Below are 24,281 nucleotides of genomic sequence, written 5' to 3'. Positions count from 1 at the left end.
TTACACAAACTGGATTCAGGTCTTGTCAGTAATTCACACCACAGGGATTTAAAGACAGCTGCCAACTGGAGAGACAGTCCCTTTATCACCATGCCATATGCGGTCATTTAGAGCCCTAGAGTGGCTCGCAATGGCACAGACTGGCAAGGACACGCACACAAAAACTTGTCCTACACATGGCACAGAGGGGACATAACGTGTGTGTGTGTCTGTGTGTGTGCGTCTCTGAGAGAGAGGGGAGAGAGTTCATACCCATCAGCAGCCAGCAACCAGCCTTACAGCAATGCACCATTCCACACATCGCCATGACAGCCTCAATAATGCATGCGCTCCCCGGGCCCGTCCAGAAATAGCGTTAACGCAACGTGAACATAAACATCTCCCCGGAGCCGCGCCGGCAGAAAGAGAGCGGCCACATTGTGTTCCCACCGTGGGACTCGCTCATCCGTGCACCATCCGCTGTAAATAAAGAGAACACGGATTGAAAAGGCGGCAAATAGTGTCAGCTCGTTTGGTCAGCGTGTTGTCTTTTGTGCTCGGCGCGCTGTTACGCAACATTAGATGCTTAACCCCAAACACTGAGGCTGAAGACGCGCTTCACTCTTCAGATGGTTGGAGAAGTTGCAAGCTAAATTTGGAATGACATGCCCCCCCCAGTGTCATTGCTTTTGCAGCCATGAGTAACTGCAGGGTCTATATTGAGAACGTGTCATGTGTCAAATCCCAGTGTCTTTTTATTAAGTGTTTGACGCTCTGTCTCTTTGTGTTGTGGACCTCTGTAGGTTGCTCATGCCTGTTAAATCTGTCAAACCGCCGGATGATTGTATTGGTGTGGCCGGCCTGTTCCTGTTTGCGTCTATTGCCATCTTGTGGACACATGAAGAAACACATGTTACCTCAACCATATCTAAAATCATCCCCTACCCTCCTCCAGGCATTCAGACAGCTACATCGGAGATTAATTCTGTGGATTTTCAGTAGTGAAGTGTCCTCACAGTAAATCTCCTTGTTTACACTACCAAAGCAGCGCATTTAGTAAATAACTGAAATGAATTTAACTGGCTCGATTATGAATTAATCTTAGACATAGAATTAAATGCGCCCGTTGAATAATTAGGTTCATGCTTTCGTTATAATTCTTAAATCCAACAAACGAAGAACCCGAGAAAGGACTGCTGTGCGGCAGTTCGTCACTCCCCATGTGTTAGCCGGTGCTGTTGCCTTGATGAAGCCGCACGGACGGTTTTTAAAACGGCTCTTATATTGAAGACATTGCTCCACCAGGGGGAGACAGGAGAACAGCCTTCAGCTCTGTGGGATGGAACCTGATGGAATGATCTTGAGAATTCTTTGTAGAAACGTTGCTAAGATAAACTACATTAAAATCAGCTGTCACCACACATGTATTCTATAACAGTAATTGTCTGACAACACATACTCAAAATATATCACACCACGTGTAAACAAACAATAAATCACAGTAAAAATGGCTCATACAGTATTTATAGGACAAGATTGCATTGAGGGTAAAAGTCAGTTTTGTATCAGATTTCTTAGGTATTGACTAAGATGGCTTAATGTTGTGTTTGAATTCTTTGCTTACACGAGTGTGTGCGTGTGTGTATCTCTGTGTTTTTGTGTACGTAAGATGTGTGTAAATTCCTGTGTGTGTGTGTGCGTGTGTGTGTGAGAGAGAGAGAGAGAGGGAGAGAGGGAGGTTGTTCTCACCAGCCTCAGGTTTCCTGCAGCCTGTGAGCACTTTTCTCTCAGTTGCCAGGGGGGCATTTAACAGCATTAATAAATGAACCCCCTCCAGCACAATTGTACATGTCCCTGTTCACCTCACACCTGCAGACTGTCCCTTCCCCTCCCCCCAACACGCTGCACTCCCATTGGCCACACTGAATTAGCACACGCTAAACTCCCACGCAGGAGCTCTTTGCTCTGTGTGGCTATCAAATGGCTGTCTTACACATTTCTGCAAAACGTTTTTTTTTTTTTTAACCACAGCATTCGTCACTACACTATATGGACTAGCCACCATCAGTGTGTCTCTTCCAATGCGTTTGGATCAAGTGATAAATTGGAGTAATTAAAGTGAGGGGAAAACAGCACCTGGTCAGATATCACCTACCACACAACAATGAGGTCTGCCACACCTGAGGGCATTTGAGGGGGGGGAGTCTGAATTCCATCCTTATTTGAGAGAGCTTCCCTTTAGGGCGTTCACAGTATTGTTAAGCATGACAATGGCGCTGGAGTTTGACAGCCTGACTGAGGATGTGCATCTGCCTTTTTAGCGCCAACGCCGTGAGCAGCCGCGACGGTCTGGACACAGAGACGGGCAGCGAGTCCCTGCTCAGCCACCGCAGAGAGAGGGAGCGGGAACGAGCACGGAGGAGGGCGAGAGAGGCCGAGTGTGAGTAACGCAGAGGGAGGAGAAAGAGTTACACAGAGAGAGGCCGAGTGTGAGTAACGCAGAGGGAGGAGAAAGAGTTACACAGAGAGAGGCCGAGTGTGAGTAACGCAGAGGGAGGAGAAAGAGTTACACAGAGAGAGGCTGAGTGTGAGTAACGCAGAGGGAGGAGAAGGAGTTACACAGAGAGAGGAGAAAGAGTTACACAGAGAGAGGCCGAATGTGAGTAACGCAGAGAGAGGAGAAAGAGTTACACAGAGAGAGGCCGAGTGTGAGTAACGCAGAGGGAGGAGAAGGAGTTACACAGAGAGAGGCCGAGTGTGAGTAACGCAGAGGGAGGAGAAGGAGTTACACAGAGAGAGGCCGAGTGTGAGTAACACAGAGAGAGGAGAAGGAGTTACACAGAGAGAGGCCGAGTGTGAGTAACGCAGAGGGAGGAGAAAGAGTTACACAGGGGGAGGAGAAAGAGTTACACAGAGAGAGGCCGAGTGTGAGTAACGCAGAGGGAGGAGAAAGAGTTACACAGAGAGAGGCTGAGTGTGAGTAACGCAGAGAGAGGAGAAGGAGTTACACAGAGAGAGGCCGAGTGTGAGTAACGCAGAGGGAGGAGAAAGAGTTACACAGAGAGAGGCCGAGTGTGAGTAACGCAGAGGGAGGAGAAGGAGTTACACAGAGAGAGGCCGAGTGTGAGTAACGCAGAGGGAGGAGAAAGAGTTACACAGAGAGAGGCCGAGTGTGAGTAACACAGAGAGAGGAGAAGGAGTTACACAGAGAGAGGCCGAGTGTGAGTAACGCAGAGGGAGGAGAAAGAGTTACACAGAGAGAGGCCGAGTGTGAGTAACGCAGAGGGAGGAGAAAGAGTTACACAGGGGGAGGAGAAAGAGTTACACAGAGAGAGGCCGAGTGTGAGTAACGCAGAGGGAGGAGAAAGATTTACACAGAGAGAGGCCGAGTGTGAGTAACACAGAGAGAGGAGAAGGAGTTACACAGAGAGAGGCCGAATGTGAGTAACACAGAGAGGAGAAGGAGTTACACAGAGAGAGGCGGAATGTGAGTGTCACAGAGAGAGGAGGAGTGCAAGCAACACAGAGCGGTGGAGTGTGAGTAACAGAGAAAGGAGGAATACGAGTAATGCAGAGAGGAGGAGTGGGAGTAACACAGAGAGAGAGAGTAGGAGTATGAGTATCAGAGAGAGGCGGTGTGTGAGTAACAGAGAGAGGAGTGAGAGTATCCCAGAGAGAGGAAGAGTGCAAGTAATACAGAGAGGAGTGTGAGTAACACAGAGAAAGAAAGACTGAGTAACATAGAGAGAGGAGGAGTATGAGTATCACAGAGAGGGGTTGTGTGAGTAACTCAGAGAGGGAGTGTGATTAACACAGAGAGAGAAGGAGTGTGAGTAACACAGAGAGAGAGGAGTAACACGGAGAGAGAGGGAGTGAGTAACACGGAGAGAGAGGAGTGAGTAACACGGAGAGAGAGGGAGTGTGAGTAACACGGAGAGAGAGGGAGTGTGAGTAACACGGAGAGAGAGGGAGTGAGTAACACGGAGAGAGAGGGAGTGTGAGTAACACGGAGATAGAGGGAGTGAGTAAGACGGAGAGAGAGGGAGTGAGTAACACGGAGAGAGAGGGAGTGAGTAACACGGAGAGAGAGGGAGTGTGATTAACATTGAGAGAGAGGGAGCGAGTAACACGGAGAGAGAGGCAGTGAGTAACAGAGAGAGGGAGTGAGTAACACAGAGAAAGTACGGCTGCGAGTAACAATGCACAAGGAGAAGGAGCAGAGAGGAGTGAGTTAAAGAGAGAGAGAGGCTGTGAGCCACACGGAGAGGAAGACTGCAAGCAATGCAGAAGGAGGAAGAGTGTAGCCTACACTGGGCATTTTAGTGTCAAAGATAGGTCTGTGGGAACTGAGAGCACACCTGCACTAAAGGGGTCTCCAGGTTACAGGAATGCCTGTGAAAGTGGATTTTTGACATATTTTAGTGACTCCAGATTGCTCTCAGTCTATTGAGTCATTCCAGAGCTCCCCTTTCTCCACTCCTCACAGAGCATGTTTTTCATGTCATCATTTCCCCGTACAGTCTCCAATAACACATCTCCTTTCTCTGAGGTGCCTATATGGATTATATACTAGCATTGTTTGATTTTTTTGTTGTTACGGACAATAACATTTTTAAGAGATATTTTCAAAAGGCTAATGGTTAAGATGCAATCATATTGTGCTATTTGCTTTACGATACAGGTAATATTTTCTCTTGTTTTCTTTCACATACACCACATACACACACACATTCACACAGATATCAGGTTAGGTAAAATCAGGAAAGGTGAAAGTTTGTTCAGACACTGCAAACAAATAGAACAGCAAGGAAATGTCTTTGCATTATATGTCAGGGTGTGACAGTGATAAGTATTCCAAAATGGGATGTAGCTAGTGAACTGAGAAACAGACACACACTGCAGTTGATTGTGATATACTGATGTTGCTAGGCAGCTAATTGCCTAACATTAATCCCCGAGCAGACTTCAGCTCTTTTTTTATAGTGGAACTGCAATTGCTGAATGCAAATTGCATTTGACTGTAGTTCAGCACTGCAGCAGAGAAAATGTTTTCATATTTAAGAAGTTTTCAAAAAAAGTGTATAATATAAAATTTGAATATGGGTGGAGCGCGGAGCAATGATTTCTGACCCTTCCGGCAGAGATTTGGGGTCAGGTGTGCCTGCGGAAAATTCAACAAAAACATAAACAACTATCCCAAATGGCTTAGGGTTGACAGAGCATGAAGGCTACTAAGCGTGTGGCGAGTGAGAACATATGTGAGAATAATGATGTTATTTTATGTTATGCATATTGATGTGGTATGATCTTTACCGCCATGGTTATGCCTTCCGGGGTTTGAAATACACAAAGGAAAGAGCATGTTTATTAGAAGTGTGTGTGTGTGTGTGTGTGTGTGTGTGTGTGTGTGTGTGTGTGTGTGTGTGAAAGAGGGAAAGAGTGTTCACCAGTCATCTCCAATCAGATTAGAATCTTGAATGGCATGAGATGCTGTGTAAATGGCAGCAGGACTATGGCAGCATGTTATGTGACAGTCTGAACCACAGAGGACACAATATCCTGAGCAGGGAGGAACACATTGGGATGTAAACACATTCAGGTTATGTAAACCCCGCCAGATGCAAGCGTGATTATTGCTGAACCACATGTAGCGTAATACTCTCATCCCTTTCATCGGGAATACAAATCATGACTATAGCCCTGAGTCCCCTTTATAGCAGCATGCACAAATAGCTGTGCTGTATTTTTCCATTTCCTGGTATTGGAAGCAGAGGCTGAGGAACTCTGCTGCTGCCCCGCAATATCGACTCCATCTTTAAAAATGAAAAGCTTTACTTTAGACATGCCCCCCTCCCCTAGTTCAGAGAAACCCATCGATCTTCCCAGCCAGACCTCCACGCCTCCAGGTTATTTAGGGAAATGATACTGATCAAGGCACAGTGTCAAATAAGTCCACAATTACCCCCCCCCCCCCCCCAATTACTAACCCCTCAACCCCCTTCACTGCTCCACTGTGACCCATACTGCAGCCCCCACCAACACACACACACACACACATACAGAGATGCTCACATTGAGTCCACCTCTTACTGGTCTGTGCTACAAAGCATCTGGCTCCATCTGCCCTCTTATCTGTCCTCATTAACAGAAGACATTAATTAAAATGGCTTAATTAGGAGCCAGAGATAAAGGTTGAGGGATGGGGGGGCAGGGTTGATGGCCTAGCTGGAAAAAAAAGCCATGAAGCCAAACAGTAAATTCTGTTGCACTGGGTCTGAGACTAAGTGGTTTGTGTATGTGTGCGCTTATGTGTGTGTGTGTGTGTGTGTGCATGCATGCGTGCACATGCAGCAAGGGCACACTGTGAGGACTTCTTGCCTCGTTATTGACTCAATTGTTTTTATGCTCCAACTCCATGTCCACGTTGAAGCTAGTTTTTTTCATTGCTGAGTGTGTGTAGGGCTGTTCAGTATTGTACCTGACCTCTTTTTTGATTCTGTAATTTTTCATTCATGTTTTTTTTTCCTTTCTCTGATTGCTTGGCTTACATTTCTGCATCACAATGATTGAAATCCTTCATTTATGATAACTGATGCTCTTAGTGCTGATTTTTTTTTTTTTTTGGGGGGGGGGGGGGGGGGGAATGTTTTTTAGTTCAAAGCCCAGTGGTTGCAGTGTCAGCGCCCTCAGTGGGGCAGGACCATACTCTTAAGCCTGTCCTCTTAGTCTGAATGGCTTCAGTAAATATCCAGATGCATAAACAGGATAACAAGCCAAATGTAAGCTATATAAATTTCCCTGCATTGCAAATAAAAAGTAATGTCTGTGAAATGTATGTGCTTGCATAGGCCTTCTGGGTATTGGGGAATGTGCAGTGTGCTGTGGTTCATTCTGTGATTTATTCTGAAGGTGTGCTCTGTAAGTTAGATACTTGTTTGTGTCTAGTCCGTTATTTTTTACTCAGGACGGGACTGTTCCTCTACCCTTCTGAGTGTTCTTTTTGAAACAGCCATGAATAAAGGTCACAGAGGGGTCACTGAGGTACTTCACCACAGTCACTTCTGTTTTGGGACTGTGATTGTATGGGGCCTGTGGCCACGGTAATCAAAGAATAGCCTCGCTAATTAAAACTCCTGTCTAAAAACAATGGTGAAGGCTTGTACAATGTTACTCTGATTTTCGACAACTGTTGTTAATAGTAGTAGTAGTGGTAGCAGATGCTTTTTTCCATAGTGACTTCCATAGCTCACATTTTTATACAATTATACAACAATTCCAGGAAAGTACCTAGCGTAAGGGTACAGCAATACTTCCTCACCTGGGAACTGAACTAGCAACCCTTAGGGTACAGGCCCAGTTCCTTAGCCTGCTACATCACACTGCCACTATGGCTATGGCAAAAACAAGCATAAATGAACCCACTCTACTGCTGGACCCCACAGCAGGTCCCCAGGAGGTGTCTCAGAGCTTGGGAATGTGTACTGTCCATATCTGCATCGTGTGAATCCAAAGCTGTCCCCCCCCTGTGCACAGACATATATCCTCATCCTGTCTCCCACAGAATGGGAGTTTATTCAGAATGTTCTGGAAGTAAAGTGATGCTACATATCAGGCCGCGTCCCCACGGCTCCGGCTGGAAATAGCAGCCGGCAGCCGAAGTGCTGAAGCAGTAATTATCACCCGGGCCCGCTGCTGCTCCTCCGTTCGTTAGCGCTAATTAAATGTGAGCAGTGGGGAATTGGCTCTGTCGCTCTGTGGGAAAGAGGCAAAATTGAGTGCTGCCTGCTGAAAGCCAAAAATAATACCAGTGCTGAGTGTACAAGTGAATGCATGCATGGTGAGCGTGGTAACAGCAGGAATGAAAGCAGGATATGTGGTTCGTCAGGATGGCAGCCATCCTGGTTCAGTGCTGACTTGGGACGTCCTGGCAAATTCATTCATAGCACCTTGATTAGATGAGTAGACGTGGCTAAAATAATCAGAGCTTTTTTGAATGTGAATGAATGTGAAGGAATGTCTCTTCTCCAAGCTTGGTTTGTCTCTTTGTGGTAAGATAAGTCCTGACGCACAGCCCTCTGATTGGAGGAATGTGGGTGACTTGCCTGTTTGATAGAGGGAGAGGACGGTAAGGAATGGGAGGCTCTGAACCTTGAGTGAAGTATCGCAACATGAGCGTAGAGGTGTGAGGGCGTAACGATTTCTCACATTTGCACTCGCTTGCTCTCACATACCCAGACACATACATACTCACAGCTCCCATCCAGTCTAGCACTCCAAACTTCCAAACTCTCAAACTCACACACTTTTTTCCCCAAAAATTCGGCAAGTCTTTAAGTGACACATGTATTCTTATAAACCTGCTGTGAAACTTGTCAAATGAACGTGTGAAAATCATCTCACTGTATCCCAAAATACTGAAGGCCACATTTTTATCTTACTTCCAGCTCTGCTGATAATCTTTTCATGCTAGCCAATGTACTACATGAACTGTCCCCCTCTGCTTTCTAGCTGGTGACAGTAATGATTAATGATTCATAACAAGATGGGTGGGTGTGAGAGTATCGTTCAGTATGTGATGGTGATACAACAGAATATCCAGCCATATACATAGTATTCAGACCTGTAAACTGTACCCCAGATCAGCATGGCTGCCAAGCTACTGAATACTGAAATTAATACAGAATGACTTATGCCATGGTGTATGCAGCTGTGGTCTTTTGAGTGAAGGCGGTGTTTCTGCTTTGTGTTCAGCCTGAGCACTTTAATTTCATAATTGGTTCACTTATTGAGCTAAGTTAATGTTGGTGGCCATGTGCTCCAGATACTCAAGCAGTTCATCATTCTGAGAGGATGTAGGAAATATGGCCGTAGATGATGGATCCAATTAAGTAATTAAGGTATTCTGATGTAACAAAAACAAGAAACATCTCTGGTACTGCAGGACCATGATTACCCACCCTTGTTTTCCACCTTGTTGCATATTAACTGGCAAAGACATCATAGACTGCCTACAAATATACTAGCAGATCATCTATGTACTTACTTTTGATGACCATTTCTCAGCATTCTGTAAATACCTGTGGATAAATTAGATTTATGGCCATGTTAGGGAACTGTTCTCTGGGCTCCCTTGAGGCTGAGTCTTGTCTAAGCAGTTTTGATGTACTGCTCCTTGAACAAAGCACTGTGAATTGCTGTGTGTGCGCCAGTAAACCCATCCAGTCCATCTCTTCTTTAAGGTATGAACAGGAATGAATAATGCAGGGTTTGGTTGTTTGTGTAGTGTGAGCGGATGTTGCGCTTAGGGGTGATTGAGTAGCTATGTGAGAAGATCCATTTCATCACCTACAGCAAACTCTGGCCACCCGTAATTATCTGTTACCTGCAGAACCACTGCTGGAGGCAGGCTACCTGTCCCTCCCTATGCATATGTGTCAAACAGGAAGGCTGTGAATGCTAGGATCTAACTTGGAACAGTTAGGCTCTTTACATCTTTGTAGGACAACTCTGCCTCTCTCATTTTAAAGTGACTCACTGCAGTCATATCATGTCCCTGGAAACAATCCTAGAGAAAAACAAAATATTAAAGACAGAGATACATAAATTTGCATTTCCCAGTTATTGTGTTCAAACTTTGTAATCAGTCAAAAAATATATATATATTGTCCTTTCTAACATCCCCAAAATCCATATGCTATTGGGAGTGGACAAGAAATCTGTTCACCTGGCAGCTAAATACTGTATGTATTAAATATTAAATATGTTAAACAGTACTTTGCATATCTTGGGAGTTGGGGGGCAGTAGCTAAACAAACTAATGAATGATCGTTTGTACAGCAACCATTATAAATATGCGTGTCTGCCTGTATGTGTCTATGGCTGTGACTTGCTGTTCATATTTGCTGTTGTTAGTTGACCTGAATGTTTTGGCAAAACAAAACGTGCTCATCGTCATGACATTACATCGATAAGACTCAATTTGAACTGAACCGAAATGAACTGAATTCAGAGAACTCTAGCATATGCTGATCAGTAAAAAGCGAGCGAAACCTGACTGGACTTGACTGCTGCATTAAAACAAGACAATGTGTGTGACATTTAATGTACTCAGACTAAACCAGAGAATTAAACAGCTCTTCAAGGTTACTTACTACATACTGTTGTAGTGAAAAATATTTAACATTTCAGATCTAAACATGAAGACATGTTTTTACAAGTGGAGTAATTGGGCTGCTCTGTGTTAATTGATGACAGTTTTCTCACTAATGCTGTATTTATTTATTTAATGCTGTCTCATGCATTTGTTATGTAAACCAGTCGAGTGTGTGTGTCTTCGCAATTTCACCACCGAGTCGCGGTAACACGATGTAAACGCTTAACAGGAAACGGTTTTATGCAGGCTCTCTGTTACATAGCTGTAGGCGAACTACTGACCATAAATCACCTGTTGGCACGAACACCTGCAGCCCGGGCTTTGACCCGCGTATCATCACAATTTCGCACGTTTGAAACGTGTCTTCTGTGAAGTGTCAGCATGCAGTTGGTTTGGATCCAGTGCAGCGAGTGTGGGTCGTGCGGGCGGGGGCGTTTGCTGCGCGCTCCCGATCTGATATGAGGTAGCCGCTTGCTACGCTTAAGTGTCCTGTAGTTGTAGATTCCGTCATCGGTCGGTGAGGTAAGACAGCTGCACTTCTTTCCCTTTACTTCGATGTAAGCTAGTCTTTGAAAGTACTGGATGAACCTCAAGATTCTGTTAGTGATGCCAACATACCTAAATATTTAGATAATGTGGTAGCCAATGACAGATTTTTCTCATGGTGCCTGAATAGCCTACACTGAATAATCATAGTTTCAGTATTATTTTAGTCCTTAGCTGGTTAAATTACTCTCCTTTCAATTCAGCAATTCTTCACTGTTTACTTACCTGTATTGTATACTGCTAAGGGTACATGACGTATTATTTATGTAAAAGTTAATGTGTATAAAGCGCGACTGCAAATACGCAAGGTTATGCTCAGAAATCAAACTGCAGTGAGCACCGCATTACGCTCTGTATAAACCTTCAGTGACCCACAGAGGACAAAGGAAAAGCAATTTGGGCTAACAGCACCGGTGATGGTGCTTAACTGGTCGTGTTTTTCAATTAGCAGCCTGCTGTTATCTGGGGCTGCTGTGTATTGCAGGGGTCCGTCACCAAGGAATATCGAGTCATATCGGGCTGTGTGGTTGGAATGTGTGCCAACGTGCAATTAGTTTGAATCTGCAGTAATTTTGGGGGGAAAAAACCCCAGAAAGTTCTTACTTCCCATAATGTACATATGATCGAAACCACTGACTGATCTAGGTGGCGCAACGCTTCAAAGTGTAAATAACTACAAACTGATTGTTTAATTCATAATACATAATAAATACCAAAGGTGTGCGTTAAAATCTGTTAATCTTCTGTGTCACCAGTAAGGTGCTACCGTGTTGTGGGCATTCTTGCCCTAGCTTTTGAGAACACTTCTTGAAAATGAAGTTCGCCCAGAAACGACAGACATACCTGTAATTTCAGAAACGCGATCCTAATGGAAGTGTCACGGTGGAAAAGTGTAGTTTCCTGACCGCAAGGCAAGTAACCATTCCTCAATATCCTGGTATCGTCCTACACTGTCTCCCCTGTCGCCTTATGTCCTGAAATGTTTTGACAGCGCATCAAAAATAATGCCTGGCACCGTATCCGTTTACACAGCCGCTCATACTAGAATACAGAAATTCTTCTCAGAATTAAAGAGCTTGTTGTGATAATACACGGACTTTGGAGAAAATATTTAAAATTCGTATGATTCCATTCACGAATGTTCATCCTTGCATTTTTTATCAGTCGCGTTTGAAATAACCGCATTCCGTGTCCCTAAATAGTAGTTAGTAGTTACCCAGTTAATAGAAATCTGGTTGTAATCATTCCTGAATGACATGCTGTCACGTTATTTTGTTCTTGTGCCACAGTAATCAAAACTCCAGTTGCCACGTCGGATAAAATGATAAGCACGATTGTTTGCGGGTGAAACCGAATCTCCTTTCCAACCGAAAGCGGACGAAATTAATTAAGTTTGGGATAACTCAGCTCAGATGAAATGTATAAAATAACACAATCATTTATTCCCCAGAAAAACCTGCTGCTGACACGGTGACATATGGTGCGCTTTTAGCTTCTTAACATAATTTATTATCGTTGAAAACAAATGAAATGGAAACTTTTTTCTGCATTTAATCTCAGTAATGGGCAGCATAAAGCCATAGACTTATGGAGGCTATTAAGTCGACAGCGTCAGGCTGTTGCCGCTGCCAAAAATATGTTTGATTTATTGAGTGCTTCCGTTTGCAGTTCATTGCCGCTTCTGTAATGCCGTCATAAATGGATTGCTTTCCCCGGCGTTGGTCGTTGGTTCGTGCCATCACTGAGCTGTGTTGCAGGCGAAATTCAAGTGCGCGCATTCCCAGCTGCGTCCAGATGTTTAGAGCCGTTTGCAAGCAGCCATTTGGTGTGTTGCAGTAAAATCCATTTCCTCATACTAGTTCTTTGCTGTATACTGTGGCAAGGAAAAAAAGATTGAGTACAAATGATTTTATCTGTCTCTCTTTTTCTCTCTCTCCCTCTCTTCTCCCCCTCTCTCTTTCTCCTTGCTTCTGTTATAGATAAGTGTTGGAGCCAACAGTCTGCCAATAAGCAGGCCCTTGTTCCCTGTGTGAATGCAATCAAAGAGACCGTTTGTAGGAGATTTATGTGTCAAATGGAGACAGTGATAAAGCGTGGGCTTTTGTAGGCGAGACATTACACAAAACCAATGGTCTTCTGTTGTATCTGCAAGTCAGAGCCAGTGAATGTGTGTGCGTGTGTATGTGTGAAAGAGAGAGAGAGACATAAAGCCCTCAAATCAGTGCATGACTGTGTGTGTCACCTTTGTACTTGGTTGTGTAGGCTGAGTGTGTACTGCACTGTTTAGATGTCGCTACAGTAGGCCTTGTGTTGGTGTGTTGGTGGAGGAATCGGAACTGTGGGCTGCAGTGTATGTGTGTGCCTGGGTGCCAGTTGCAGAAAGCAGCGTGTACGTGAGTGTCCGTGTGCATGTTTGTGTAGAGGACCACAGGACAGGAGGGTAGGGGGCAGGGATGGGTACCCCTAAACTATTGGAGTGTTTCGGTCGCCCCCGAAGACCCCAGGCTCAGCAGGGTTTGCAGCGACCTCACTGCCTCGCCAGACCCTTCCAGCCAATACGGTGCCACCCTGAGACACAGCCACGCCCACGTCTCTGTACGTATGGGAGGGGGGGTGCTTAGATTTGGTGGGAGGGTGTGGGGAAAGGGGGTTCAGGAGTGGCTTCTCATGATCAAGCTTTGTGCAATTGCCTCAAACCTGACTGGCCTTTTGATAATGGCCAATTAGGTAAGACTTCTGTCAGTAAAGATCAACTTCAGGGATGGGCACAAACCTCAGAGGGCCAATTGGCCTTTTTTTTCATCTTCAAATCCCCATAGAGGGTTCATATTTCAGACTAGACTAGTATTGGATATTTCCTGCAGTTCCTTCTCTCTTGATATTTCACTATTTAATAACCATGAATTTAATCGTATTATAAAGGTTAATCTCCGTGGATATATGTCTTTGTCTTCTGCCCTCTCTCTTGCTGTCTAAACTGACCTTTCACTTTTTCTTTTCAATGTCTCTGACATCGTTAATCCACTCCATTGTGAAATGATCTCTTTTCTTATGACTACAGTCTTTTCTTGTGACTACATCCTGTCTACAAAGTTAGCAAGGTGCTGACTACCAGGGCATACTGTAATTCGGCATTCTAAAGGAAGTCAAACACTCTTTTATTCATTAATATGCTTATCCGTGCTTATCACTCCAACACTTTAGCATAAGGCATGTCTTATTGTGTACCCTGACAGGCATGTTCCTTGTGTTGAAATGTAAGAATGATTAATGAACATGGAAGTACAGAGTTCTCTCTGTGTCTTTGAAATGTTCGTATTCTCTTCTTTACATCATCTGTATGGCCTCGGTCCTCTTCATGATGTCTTTTTAACACAGAGATCGATGCAGACAGGAGGACACATCTAAAACTTGTGATTTAAGATTTTTTTGATTTTTCTAATGCAGTGTGGTGCTTTTTATGACCACAAGTTTTACGTGTGGCATTTATTGTACTCTGGAAAAAAGGGTGTGTCAAAACACTTGAGGAAAAAATAACAGCAAAAAACAGGTATCGTCAGGTCAGTGCTCTTACTAAATGGTAATGCGTTTCGACTTTAAACAGTGATGCACACACACGCACAGAGACGTCTGAGTTGTGCTTCCTTATGTCAGCAGTCTGTTGAGATGAGGCTAACTGTGTCTGTCACTTTCTGGTTTCCCTCAGTCCCTCGTGTGAACGGCCACTCCAAAGCGGAGCGCCTGGCGCGTGACTCGGCCATGGGCTATGACAGCACCTCCATGATGAGCAGCGAGCTGGAATCCAGCTCCTTCATTGACAGCGAGGAAGACGATGACACCAGCAGGTTAGCATCATCTCTGTCGTCCCGAAACTGCTAAACCATGGTTGGGACCAAACCTTAAATAGTCCCTGCAGCAGAGGTTGTGCATTTTGGGTAGCAATGTGGCACAGTGGGCTTAGTAGTTGCAGGTTTGATTCTCAGGTGTCGCACTGCCGTTGTACCCTTCAGTAAGGTACTTAAACTGAATTGCTGAGATCCTGCTGTGTAAACGGATGATATGCAAGTTATGTAAGTTGCTCTGGATAAGGTCAACAAGTAAATAATGTAATGTCATAGAAGATGAAGTGAATTTGCTATCAATAAAGGGCAAAAAAGATGGACAGAGGAGGATGCACTTCACACTCTGATTTCCTCTTGAACTGTACCGGAGGAAATTAGATGTGGCTGAAACTAGCAGGTGTTTACCCCAATTCACTCTCTTCCCCTGCCTCCCTCTCCCTCCTGTCTTGTCTCCGCCTCCCTGTCGTTAGACTCAGCAGCTCGACGGAGCAGAGCTCCTCGTCTCGGCTAATGCGCAGACACAAGCGCCGGCGACGGAGGCACAAAGTGGCCAAAATCGATCGGGTGAGGCTTCCTGTGTGCACTGCTGTGCGTGCTCTTTAGCAAGTTACCGCACCCGCAGGGTGCGTGTGTGTGAGTGCTTTCTGAGTGTGTAAACAAGTGTAATAATCACTGTGCTCTCTAATTCTTCTGCCTGCAGTCCTCTTCATTCAGCAGTATCACAGACTCCACCATGAGCCTCAACATCATCACTGTCACCCTCAACATGGGTAAGGCCTCCCTCTTCTCTCTCTGTCTCTCTCTCTCTCTCACTCACACGCACTTCCTCTCCCTCTCTCTATGTATCACTGTCGTTTTTCATAGCTGAATATAATAAATGTCATAGGAATTGGCTCATTCTCATGGACTGGTCGGATGCAGCCTTATCTGGCCCACTCTATGCTGATTTTGAAGGATGGAGCAGGGACGCCTGACCTTTTCCCTCTTTCAGAGAAGTATAACTTCCTGGGGATCAGCATCGTGGGGCAGAGCAATGACCGAGGGGATGGAGGGATCTACATCGGCTCCATCATGAAGGGGGGTGCAGTGGCTGCAGATGGGAGGATTGAGCCAGGAGACATGCTGTTGCAGGTGAGAGGCACTGGTTCCCACTGGGATTCTGGACTTACCAAACACACAGAGGTGAAATGCGGTTTTCACGTGTTTTGGTTCGGGGAAGAATTTTTGAGGGCAGTGGAGACCTACACAATATTACAGAACGAAAGATATGACTCATGTAATACTGTCAGTATATGATCAGTATATAATACTGTGACATGCATACATCAGGGCACATTCCCTTAAATCGCAAACCTAAAACCTACAACTGGAGGAAAATAACAGCTCATCAGCTGCACTGAGGGCTGGCAGATGTGAAAGCAACACATATTTCCTCTTCACCTGCTATGTGTAAAGCAGCTTAGCATAATGCAGGGGATTTGCTTGCTAGCAAAGCATGATAGCATGCTAGAATGATTAATCGTCAAAAGACCTTGATATACACAACACAAATGTGCAGCCAGGACATTTTTTAGCACCACCCCCGGAGCCCAATACATATTAGTCTACTGACTGCGCCTAGAATTATGACTAGGATCAAATACTTCAGTCGCAGTTAATACTTACCAAGTGCCCGTATAAACAACGTTGCTTCGAGTCAATGGACCTCCCTGGGGAAGAAGATACACTATAACTTAATGACCCGTTATTAATGGGGTTATTATAATATCATGTTTTCTCCTTAAGCACATACGAGGGGAATACTGTCGGGAAGAACCTGACACCCAAAACTGTCACACTGTCTGTGTGATGCCTGCTTGTGCAGTCAGTTTATAATGCCGAATGCCATCCCGTGGCACTCAGAAAAAAGTGTCCTTTTCTGAAATGGGCACAGAACACAAGAAACAGGAACAAAGGAAATGGATATGGAAAGCTTTTAATAAACCCCATGAATAACCTGTACGTTGCAATGCACAGGTGAATGACGTGAACTTCGAGAACATGAGCAACGATGACGCTGTGAGGATTCTCAGAGAGATCGTCTCCAAGACTGGGTAAGAGGGGCGCAGCATTATGGGACAGACTGAGAGCAAGTACCAAGAGGAGCAAGGAAGACACCTCTGGTTGGCTGATTGACTTAGGTGGTAGCCACTGAGAGTGAGGCTGATGCTCTTATATCTCCTCCAGCCCCATCAGTCTCACTGTTGCCAAGTGCTGGGACCCCTCCCCTCGGAGCTACTTCACCATCCCCCGAGGTGAGACACACAGACACACACACACACACACACACACACATACATGTACACAATACACACATGCAATACATATACTTACATATGCAAAAGTCCATTTTCATGCAGTAACACCCAAGCATACAGAAACTAACACGTACTACTTCAATGTCTAAAAACACACACACACAGCACACATAAAGTGCTCTAATGTCTTATCCCTGTGTGTCTGGGTGTTTGTACAGCGGAACCTGTCAGACCCATTGACCCTGCAGCTTGGATCTCTCACACCACTGCCCTGACTGGACCGTACCCCCACTACGGTACAGCCACCCTTTTCCATTACAGAACATTATAGGGTATATTTCTCTGAGCAGAGTGATACCAAAGTGGCCAGCTCCTGTCTGGAGAATGTATGCATAATTGCAGACTTAAATGGGCATTGCCTGGCAGTGGTAATTGGCCCTGTCTAGGGATACCCATGTGCCCTGTAAAATAAGTATGTGTACCTGTAATTTGCATCACAGAGCAGTTTGTTACATTCTTCAAAGGGAGGTTGTACTACAGCGCGTGGGCCACCTTGTTGGGGGGGTGGGGGGTGTCACATTTATTTAGGTCTCATTTCTAATATGGAGAAGTGACAGGCCTAATGGTTACCTCTCTTTTCCATATCTCAAAGACTTTGACGACCTGCCCCTGTCGGTCAGCAAGACAGACATGACGACCATTGTCAAGCTGATGCAGCTGCCGGACTCGGGCCTGGAGATCCGGGACAGGATGTGGCTGAAGATCACCATCGCCAATGCTGTTATCGGTGAGGCAGGGGAGGGGTGAGAGGCAGAGCGTGCTACCATAGTGTGTAGGAGTGGGAAGGGTGAGGGGGTGGAGACTACTAGCACGTTTGAGAGGGAGGAACAAGGGGAGGGGCTTGCTGGCATAGACCTGAGAGAGGAGGGGAAAGGGGTTAGGGTCCACCTATCACAGAACTGGAAAAGGAGGGATTGGGAAGAATCTGAGACTTTGATATTTACTGCAGTACAGTGCATGGCTGGTATATAGTGTTGGGTGTATTACTGTAGTACAGTGCATGGCTGATGTGTATGGTGAATGTATTACTATAGTAGAGTGCATGGCTGGTATATAGTGTGAATGTCTCTCTCTCAGGGGCTGACGTGGTGGACTGGCTGTACTCCCGGGTGGAGGGCTTTAAGGACCGTCGTGATGCACGGAAGTACGCCAGCAGCTTACTGAAGCACGGCTACCTGAGGCACACCGTCAACAAGATCACCTTCTCCGAGCAGTGCTACTACACGTTCGCCGACCTCTGCCAAAGTATGGTCCCGCTTCCTCCTTCTCACCGCATGCTCACATTCATTCGCTGCCTGTTCCCGGCATGTGTATAACCATACACTCGCGCACGGTGTCCCGTCAGCCATAATGAAACGTCTGTGTCCTCTTTGCGTCTCCGGCAGACATGGCATCTTTGAACCTGAATGAGAGCTCCAGCGGCGGGGGCTCGGAGCAGGACACCCTGGGCCCCCTCCCCCCGCCCACCACCAACCCCTGGCCCCTGGGGGGACAGCCGTTCCCCTACCCGCCTTACCCTACAGCGCCCCCTGGCTTCCCCCCGGGGTACACAGACCCATGCCACAGTTTCCACAGTGGCAGCGCAGGCAGTCAGAACAGTGAGGGTGAGTGTCCTTTTTGTCAGTCTTGAATCAAAGGGATTTGTTCCCTGTCAACAGGCTCACGGTCAAATCAGTACAGTACAGTGCTCCCTCAGTCCACGGGTCCCATAATTGTGGGAACCCCTAATATGTTTCAGGGTTACAGAGGCTGGCTTTTTATTCATAATTACCATAGCTCTTCAATATTTGTCCACCACAAACCTGTTGAGAATGAAGACCAAACAATCAAAATCAACAAAAAAAGAACTCATTTTTAATAAGCTTGGTTCTTTGGAATACACATTACCATACTCCATCATGGCACACACTGAAACATGACTTGTTATTTTTGGAGGTGCAGTTCGTATTTTTAGACGAGCTGTCTTTTGGCCGCAGCTGAAGAAGTTAAAAAGCTCATGAATTAGACACAGGAGACTTAACACTTAACACCTTGTAATCAGGTGTTTGGACGTTATTCCTGAGGGTGAAGCAACCACAAGCTTAATGCCTTACATTCTGCTCTGTGTAGCTTTCCACAGACTGGCTTCATAAAGAGGGAGCACTGAGGTGGTGGGGGGTGGGGGGTCTGTGATGCCTGACAGCATGGTGGTGTCATTACCGGGTGCCTCTGTCATTACCCTCCACATCATTTCACTGCGGAGGATCTGTGCTGCATGCTGTCCGGCATCACCAGCTGGGCTTCACAGTGGCACCATCCCAAGTTACCCGATGCAGAATCATTTCAGGCTGTTTAGCGTGGGTCTATCTCAGACACACTCACCTGTATGTTTGTTATCCAGCTGTTTAACATGAAGATCCTGTGTGTAGGACTCTGCGGGACAGTAAAGTGCAGGAAAAGGATGCCTCTGTGTGCATTTCTGTTATCTCCCATCCATTTCAGATGTCCTCTGAAATTGATGTTTCAGTCTGTCGCAAAATTTGTCCTTTCCCATATTTTACATACAGATCCGCTACTATTTGTCACTTAGTCAGCTCTCTATAATTGTGTAGCAGAAAATTGCATGAAGTTTTATAGGAGTGGTCCACTGCTTCCCGCTGTTAAGTGCATATTCTCATTATGAGCACAATTTCCTGAGCGTATGTTGTTATCAGGAGACCACAGTTAAAACTGCTGGAAAGTCAAAATGAAGATCTCAGTGCTTATAGTGTCTTATCTGTAATTGTCTGTCATTTTTAACATACAGGACCATGAGATCAGTAACAAATTACTTGGATCAACATTCAGATGCGTGTTTATTGACAAAAAATTAAGAAAATAATAGCTTCATTCTTGTCAATATCCTAAGAGCTGTAACATAACACATCATTTAGGGATATCATTCATTTTTCTGTGTGGATGTCTGCAGTGGTTCCTCAGTGTTGTGTCATAGAGTACTTGGGGAGAGTCAGGTGTGATCATTCAAATTTGAATCTGGCTAGTTCAGATCTGGAATTAACCAAAATGCTTGTTCCCCCAGGGTCTGATCTGACTGCAGGCTCACTTGTCGAAAGAGCAGTGCGCACTTGGGGCGGGGTTTAGCTAATTCTTTGTTTCACCCACCACTTAAGAGTCCAGGATACAAACAGTGCTTTGCCCCTCTGAAACAGCTGAGAAAACCTATTTTGTGCTATGTTTTCTCAAAAATACCACCTCCGCTTATTTGGGCATTCATGTTTTGTGAGTGAGGAGGTTTGTCATTCTCACAGAGGAGAGCAAATGCAGTCTTTGTTTCTTACATTTGGAATGGTGATGTCATTGGCAAAGTGGACCATGCAGGCAAATGATCTTGACCACAGATAGAGTCAGGGTGATGTCATGTATCAGTAGTGTGGTTATAGCACAGCGTGGTTTGCGTTATCTAGCCTGGATAAACACTCCATTTGTACCAGTGTGTTGCGGCCATCGATCCCTGCCTGTGTCTTTGATGTCGTCTTGGGTCTTTCCATGTCTTATTGTTTCTGTCCCTCCTGTCCTGTGTGACATTGGTATGTCCTTCACGTCGCTAAAGGCTAGCGATCAGTCTTTCGGTGAGCGGTGCCGAAGTTTGTGTGACTGTGAGTTTGTGTTGTGCTGAAACGTGGCGAGTGGCGGGTGATTGTGTGTCGTGCTGAAACTTGGTGAATAGCAGCAGCTTGTGTTTGCCGCTTTAAGGGCATCCAGTGCATTGTGCTCCTGTGTGCGCATCCTCGCCCGTGCGGCTCACATTTATGCCACCTTAGCAATGTGTGGTAGAGATGGGAAGGCAAGGCTTCATGAACCCCAAACCATGTTCTATCCACAAGCCATTTGCTTGTGATGGGGTTTGTGAAGCTCTGCCCTCCTATCCCTAGTGTTTTCCCACACTGAGCTTTACTGCTGCCCCTTTCACATAGGATCCGATTAGTTTAATCACATGCTTTGTGTAGGCGATGTCCCCTCTTTTGAGACTGAACTGGCGTGTGAGTGTGAGGTGTTTTGAGCAGGCAGTGGGGACGCAGAGGGGATTGCTGCTCCCCTGTTGCACTCAGTCCAGCAGGGTGGGTTAGGAGGAGGAGGTGGAGCAGGGCGGGTTAGGAGGAGGAGGAGGAGGTGGAGCAGGGCGGGTTAGGAGGAGGAGGAGGAGGTGGAGCAGGGCGGGTTAGGAGGAGGAGGAGGAGGTAGAGTAGGGCCGGTTAGGAGGAGGAGGAGGAGGTGGGGCAGGGCGGGTTAGGAGGAGGAGGAGGAGGTGGAGCAGGGTGGGTTAGGAGGAGGAGGAGGAGGAGCAGGGCGGGTTAGGAGGAGGAGGAGGAGGTGGAGCAGGGCGGGTTAGGAGGAGGAGGAGGTGGAGCAGGGTGGGTTAGGAGGAGGAGGTGGAGCAGGGTGGGTTAGGAGGAGGAGGAGGTGGAGCAGGGCGGGTTAGGAGGAGGAGGTGGAGCAGGGCGGGTTAGGAGGAGGAGGAGGAGGAGCAGGGCGGGTTAGGAGGAGGAGGAGGAGGAGGAGCAGGGTGGGTTAGGAGGAGGAGGAGGAGGAGCAGGGCGGGTTAGGAGGAGGAGGAGGAGGTGGAGCAGGGCAGGGCCGGGCTGTGTGTAACTGTGTTGTTCCCTCTGTTTCTACTGGGCAACGCTAGACTGATGGAAGAGGTAATCCTAGGACTGGGGGATCCGGTAAGCCAGCCTCCCTCTCCCTCCCTCCCTCACGTCATCCCTCCCTCTCCCCTCGTTTCTCTCCCCATCTCTTGCGGTCAGTCCTTCCACCTGTTCTGCCACCTTTCATCATGGCTTGGAAGGTCCTTGTATCCTAGACCCTGCCCCTGTCTCCTACAGCAAGGCGACCCGTCTCTCCATTTCTCTCTCACTCTGCGCGAGTCCACCTAACCGTGCCTCCCTCCTCCCTCTGGGCATGTTTGATGGTGTGCTGTTGTGTTTGCAGTTTATGGTTTATGTGCCGTGCTGTCTGCAGTCAAGTGTCTGGTGCAGCACTGTGGGATGTAGGGTGGCTCTGTAATTCTGCTGGTAGGAGGAACCCTCCCTCGGCAGGTGTAAGCGACTGTGGTCTGGAAACTCAGATGTGGGTAACTTTAAGCCTCTTATTCCAGCATTCACTTCATAGACACTCCGTCTGAAATAAGTGTAATTTGCCTGTTTGTAGGTTTGGCTGTTGAGAGTGGAAGATCAGGATGTTTTTTGTACATAAAACATCTGTAGTTGTCAATGTACATTACAGTTGTGTCTTCCTTAGTGTAAACGTATACAAAGCTTGTGTGTGTGTGTGTGTGTGTGTGTGTCAGAGAATATGTGTGTATAGTGTCTGCGTTATTGCGTATGTGTATAATGTTGTATAATGTATAGAGTGTCCGTATAATGTATACTGTGCGTGTGTGTTTGTGTGTACGTGTGTGTATATAATGTTGTGTAATATGTGTAATTTGTCTGTATAATGTATATTGTGCGTGTGTGTATGATGTTGTATAATGTACATAGTGTGTGTGCTACGCCCCTCTGTCAGCAGCCATGTACGTCTCTCTGCTCTCACAGGAAGCAGAAGCAGTGGCTCGAACCCCAGCGCAGGGAAAGGTCGCCGTGCCTCGCCCCGGGAAAAGGACCGCAAGTCGACAGGCAGCGGGGGCAGCGAATCAGAGCCGGGCACGCGGGGAGTGAGGCGGGGTGAACGATCTGCCAGCCAGCTAAGCCATCACAGCCACACACTCTCTAGCCACAGCCACACCCATTCATCCTATAGCCACACCCAGTCCCACAGGAGTCATGGCCTTTCCCAGAACAGCCACGCCTCTTTCTCATACAGCAACGCCCCTTTCTCTCAGCATGGCCACCTTTCTTGCAATCACAGTGAGCGGAGCCACTCTCACTCTCACTCCTCCTACGGCCCACCCGGCCTGCCGCCCCCTTACAGCCTTGCACGGCTGGCCCCCAAGGTTCCAGTGAGCAGCAGTCCCCCAGGGGCCCCCCCAGTGCGTGACCTGGGGTCCGTCCCCCCAGAGCTAACCGCTAGCCGCCAGTCCTTCCAGCACGCCATGGGAAACCCTTGCGAGTTCTTTGTTGACATCATGTGATGGAGACGACAGTAGCTAGCTACTTTTGCAGCTGCACACTGCAAAAGCGCATGCCGCTTGGATCTCTGCTCCAAAGATTACTCGTACCCACAGACAGTCCTCCCCCGCCCCCCAGCTCCATGCCTACAGACTGCAAGAGAGGTTGTGCTCTGCACAGAGCCGCTCCTCCATCGCCACCAGAGCCCTACTGTCAAAAAAAAGGAATGATGTTGCACAAGTGCAGAGTGTTTTGTGTTACTTGCAGCATCTGGCTGGCCTGTTCAGTGTGTTATTGTTCATTTCAGTGGACTGTAATGTAGACTGGACCTTCTGCCCTGTGATTTCGGGTCTGGACTTCAATCCCCAGACTCAGAGCCCAGGGACGGAGGCTGACTCAGGTCTCCCAGCAGAGTACACTTACCAGGAGTGAACTCCATTTCCCAGAAACCCTCACTCCAGCATAGGGTAACTCATCTGACCCTTAGCCTCAAAAAAGCATGATGTGGATACCTGTTTGAATGGAAGCTGACAAAGCCAAACTACCTGTATCCTCCAAGACAAAAAGAGCCTCCTGTGAATGACCCTTAAACCAAAGGTCAAAGGTTGCTTTGTAAAAACGGCTACATATCTCAGTGGTGGTCTTTAAACAGACAGTGGCAGTCTGAAATGTCAATGTTCATTATCTTTCTTTGAGCAAAGACGCTCTGCTTATTGCAACTGGACTGATGAAAAGAAAACGCGCTGGAATATGGAAGGTATTCAGTCTCCACCACTGCTTCTCAGTGTGTTCATGCAAATAAAAACTGACAGACCAATAGACAGACAGACAGACAGACAGACAAAGAATAATGCATTGCCAAGTCTACCAACCAGGTGCTAGCACAACTGCGCCCCACAACCTTTTGAACTTGGCGCACAATACTCCCGCTGTCTCAGCTAAGCTTTATGGCATGAAGTATGTAAGTTTCATCCTGAAGACACGCTAATTCCGCCATGGCACAAAAAAAGCTGCTTCAAAGTAGTCCACTGCTGCAGCACCGCTGCACTGACAATGAACTGAGTCCTCATCCGAGACAAACAGGGTTAAGGTTGACATAACCGCTCTGTGCACATCTGGAGTGTGGATTTAAATGTAAGACAAAGCGAAGATGACAAACCAAAGGTTCTCACAGATAGCGCTGTGTGCTGCACTGTTTGATATTACGTTTCTCAATGAGAGTGGCGTCACAGAAACTTCCCGCACGATGCCGTGTGATGCAGATGTGTTCGGAAAAGCTTTGCCAGCCCTTTAAAGCCATCGATTGCACGGAAAAAAT

General features: G+C 46.6%; 1 protein-coding gene across 4 annotated transcripts in view; it reads left to right on the top strand.

Annotated features, from left to right (window-relative positions):
- The window catches only part of dvl1a (dishevelled segment polarity protein 1a), a 38,589-nt gene extending 15,310 nt beyond the window's left edge, over window positions 1-23,279 (top strand). Inside the window, exons 4-16 of one of the 4 annotated variants that reach the window (XM_036533104.1) lie at window positions 2,301-2,419; window positions 14,385-14,523; window positions 14,991-15,084; window positions 15,221-15,290; window positions 15,512-15,651; window positions 16,537-16,613; window positions 16,747-16,814; window positions 17,036-17,113; window positions 17,470-17,604; window positions 17,955-18,122; window positions 18,263-18,481; window positions 21,544-21,580; window positions 22,451-22,488. In XM_036533104.1, coding sequence (XP_036388997.1) covers window positions 2,301-2,419; window positions 14,385-14,523; window positions 14,991-15,084; window positions 15,221-15,290; window positions 15,512-15,651; window positions 16,537-16,613; window positions 16,747-16,814; window positions 17,036-17,113; window positions 17,470-17,604; window positions 17,955-18,122; window positions 18,263-18,481; window positions 21,544-21,548 — 1,312 coding nt within the window. In that variant the 3' untranslated portion in view covers window positions 21,549-21,580; window positions 22,451-22,488. Of the gene's footprint in view, window positions 1-2,300; window positions 2,420-12,945; window positions 13,274-14,384; window positions 14,524-14,990; window positions 15,085-15,220; window positions 15,291-15,511; window positions 15,652-16,536; window positions 16,614-16,746; window positions 16,815-17,035; window positions 17,114-17,469; window positions 17,605-17,954; window positions 18,123-18,262; window positions 18,482-21,543; window positions 21,743-22,450 lie in introns of those variants that run through there. The other 3 variants (XM_036533100.1, XM_036533103.1, XM_036533102.1) reach the window with 3 other exon arrangements.
- The last annotated feature ends 1,002 nt before the right edge of the window (window positions 23,280-24,281 follow it).

Source organism: Megalops cyprinoides, chromosome 7 (assembly GCF_013368585.1).
Source record: "Megalops cyprinoides isolate fMegCyp1 chromosome 7, fMegCyp1.pri, whole genome shotgun sequence".
Taxonomy (NCBI): domain Eukaryota; kingdom Metazoa; phylum Chordata; class Actinopteri; order Elopiformes; family Megalopidae; genus Megalops; species Megalops cyprinoides.
The sequence above is the reverse complement of the archived record's forward strand: the minus strand, read 5'-3'. Positions and strand labels throughout refer to the sequence as shown.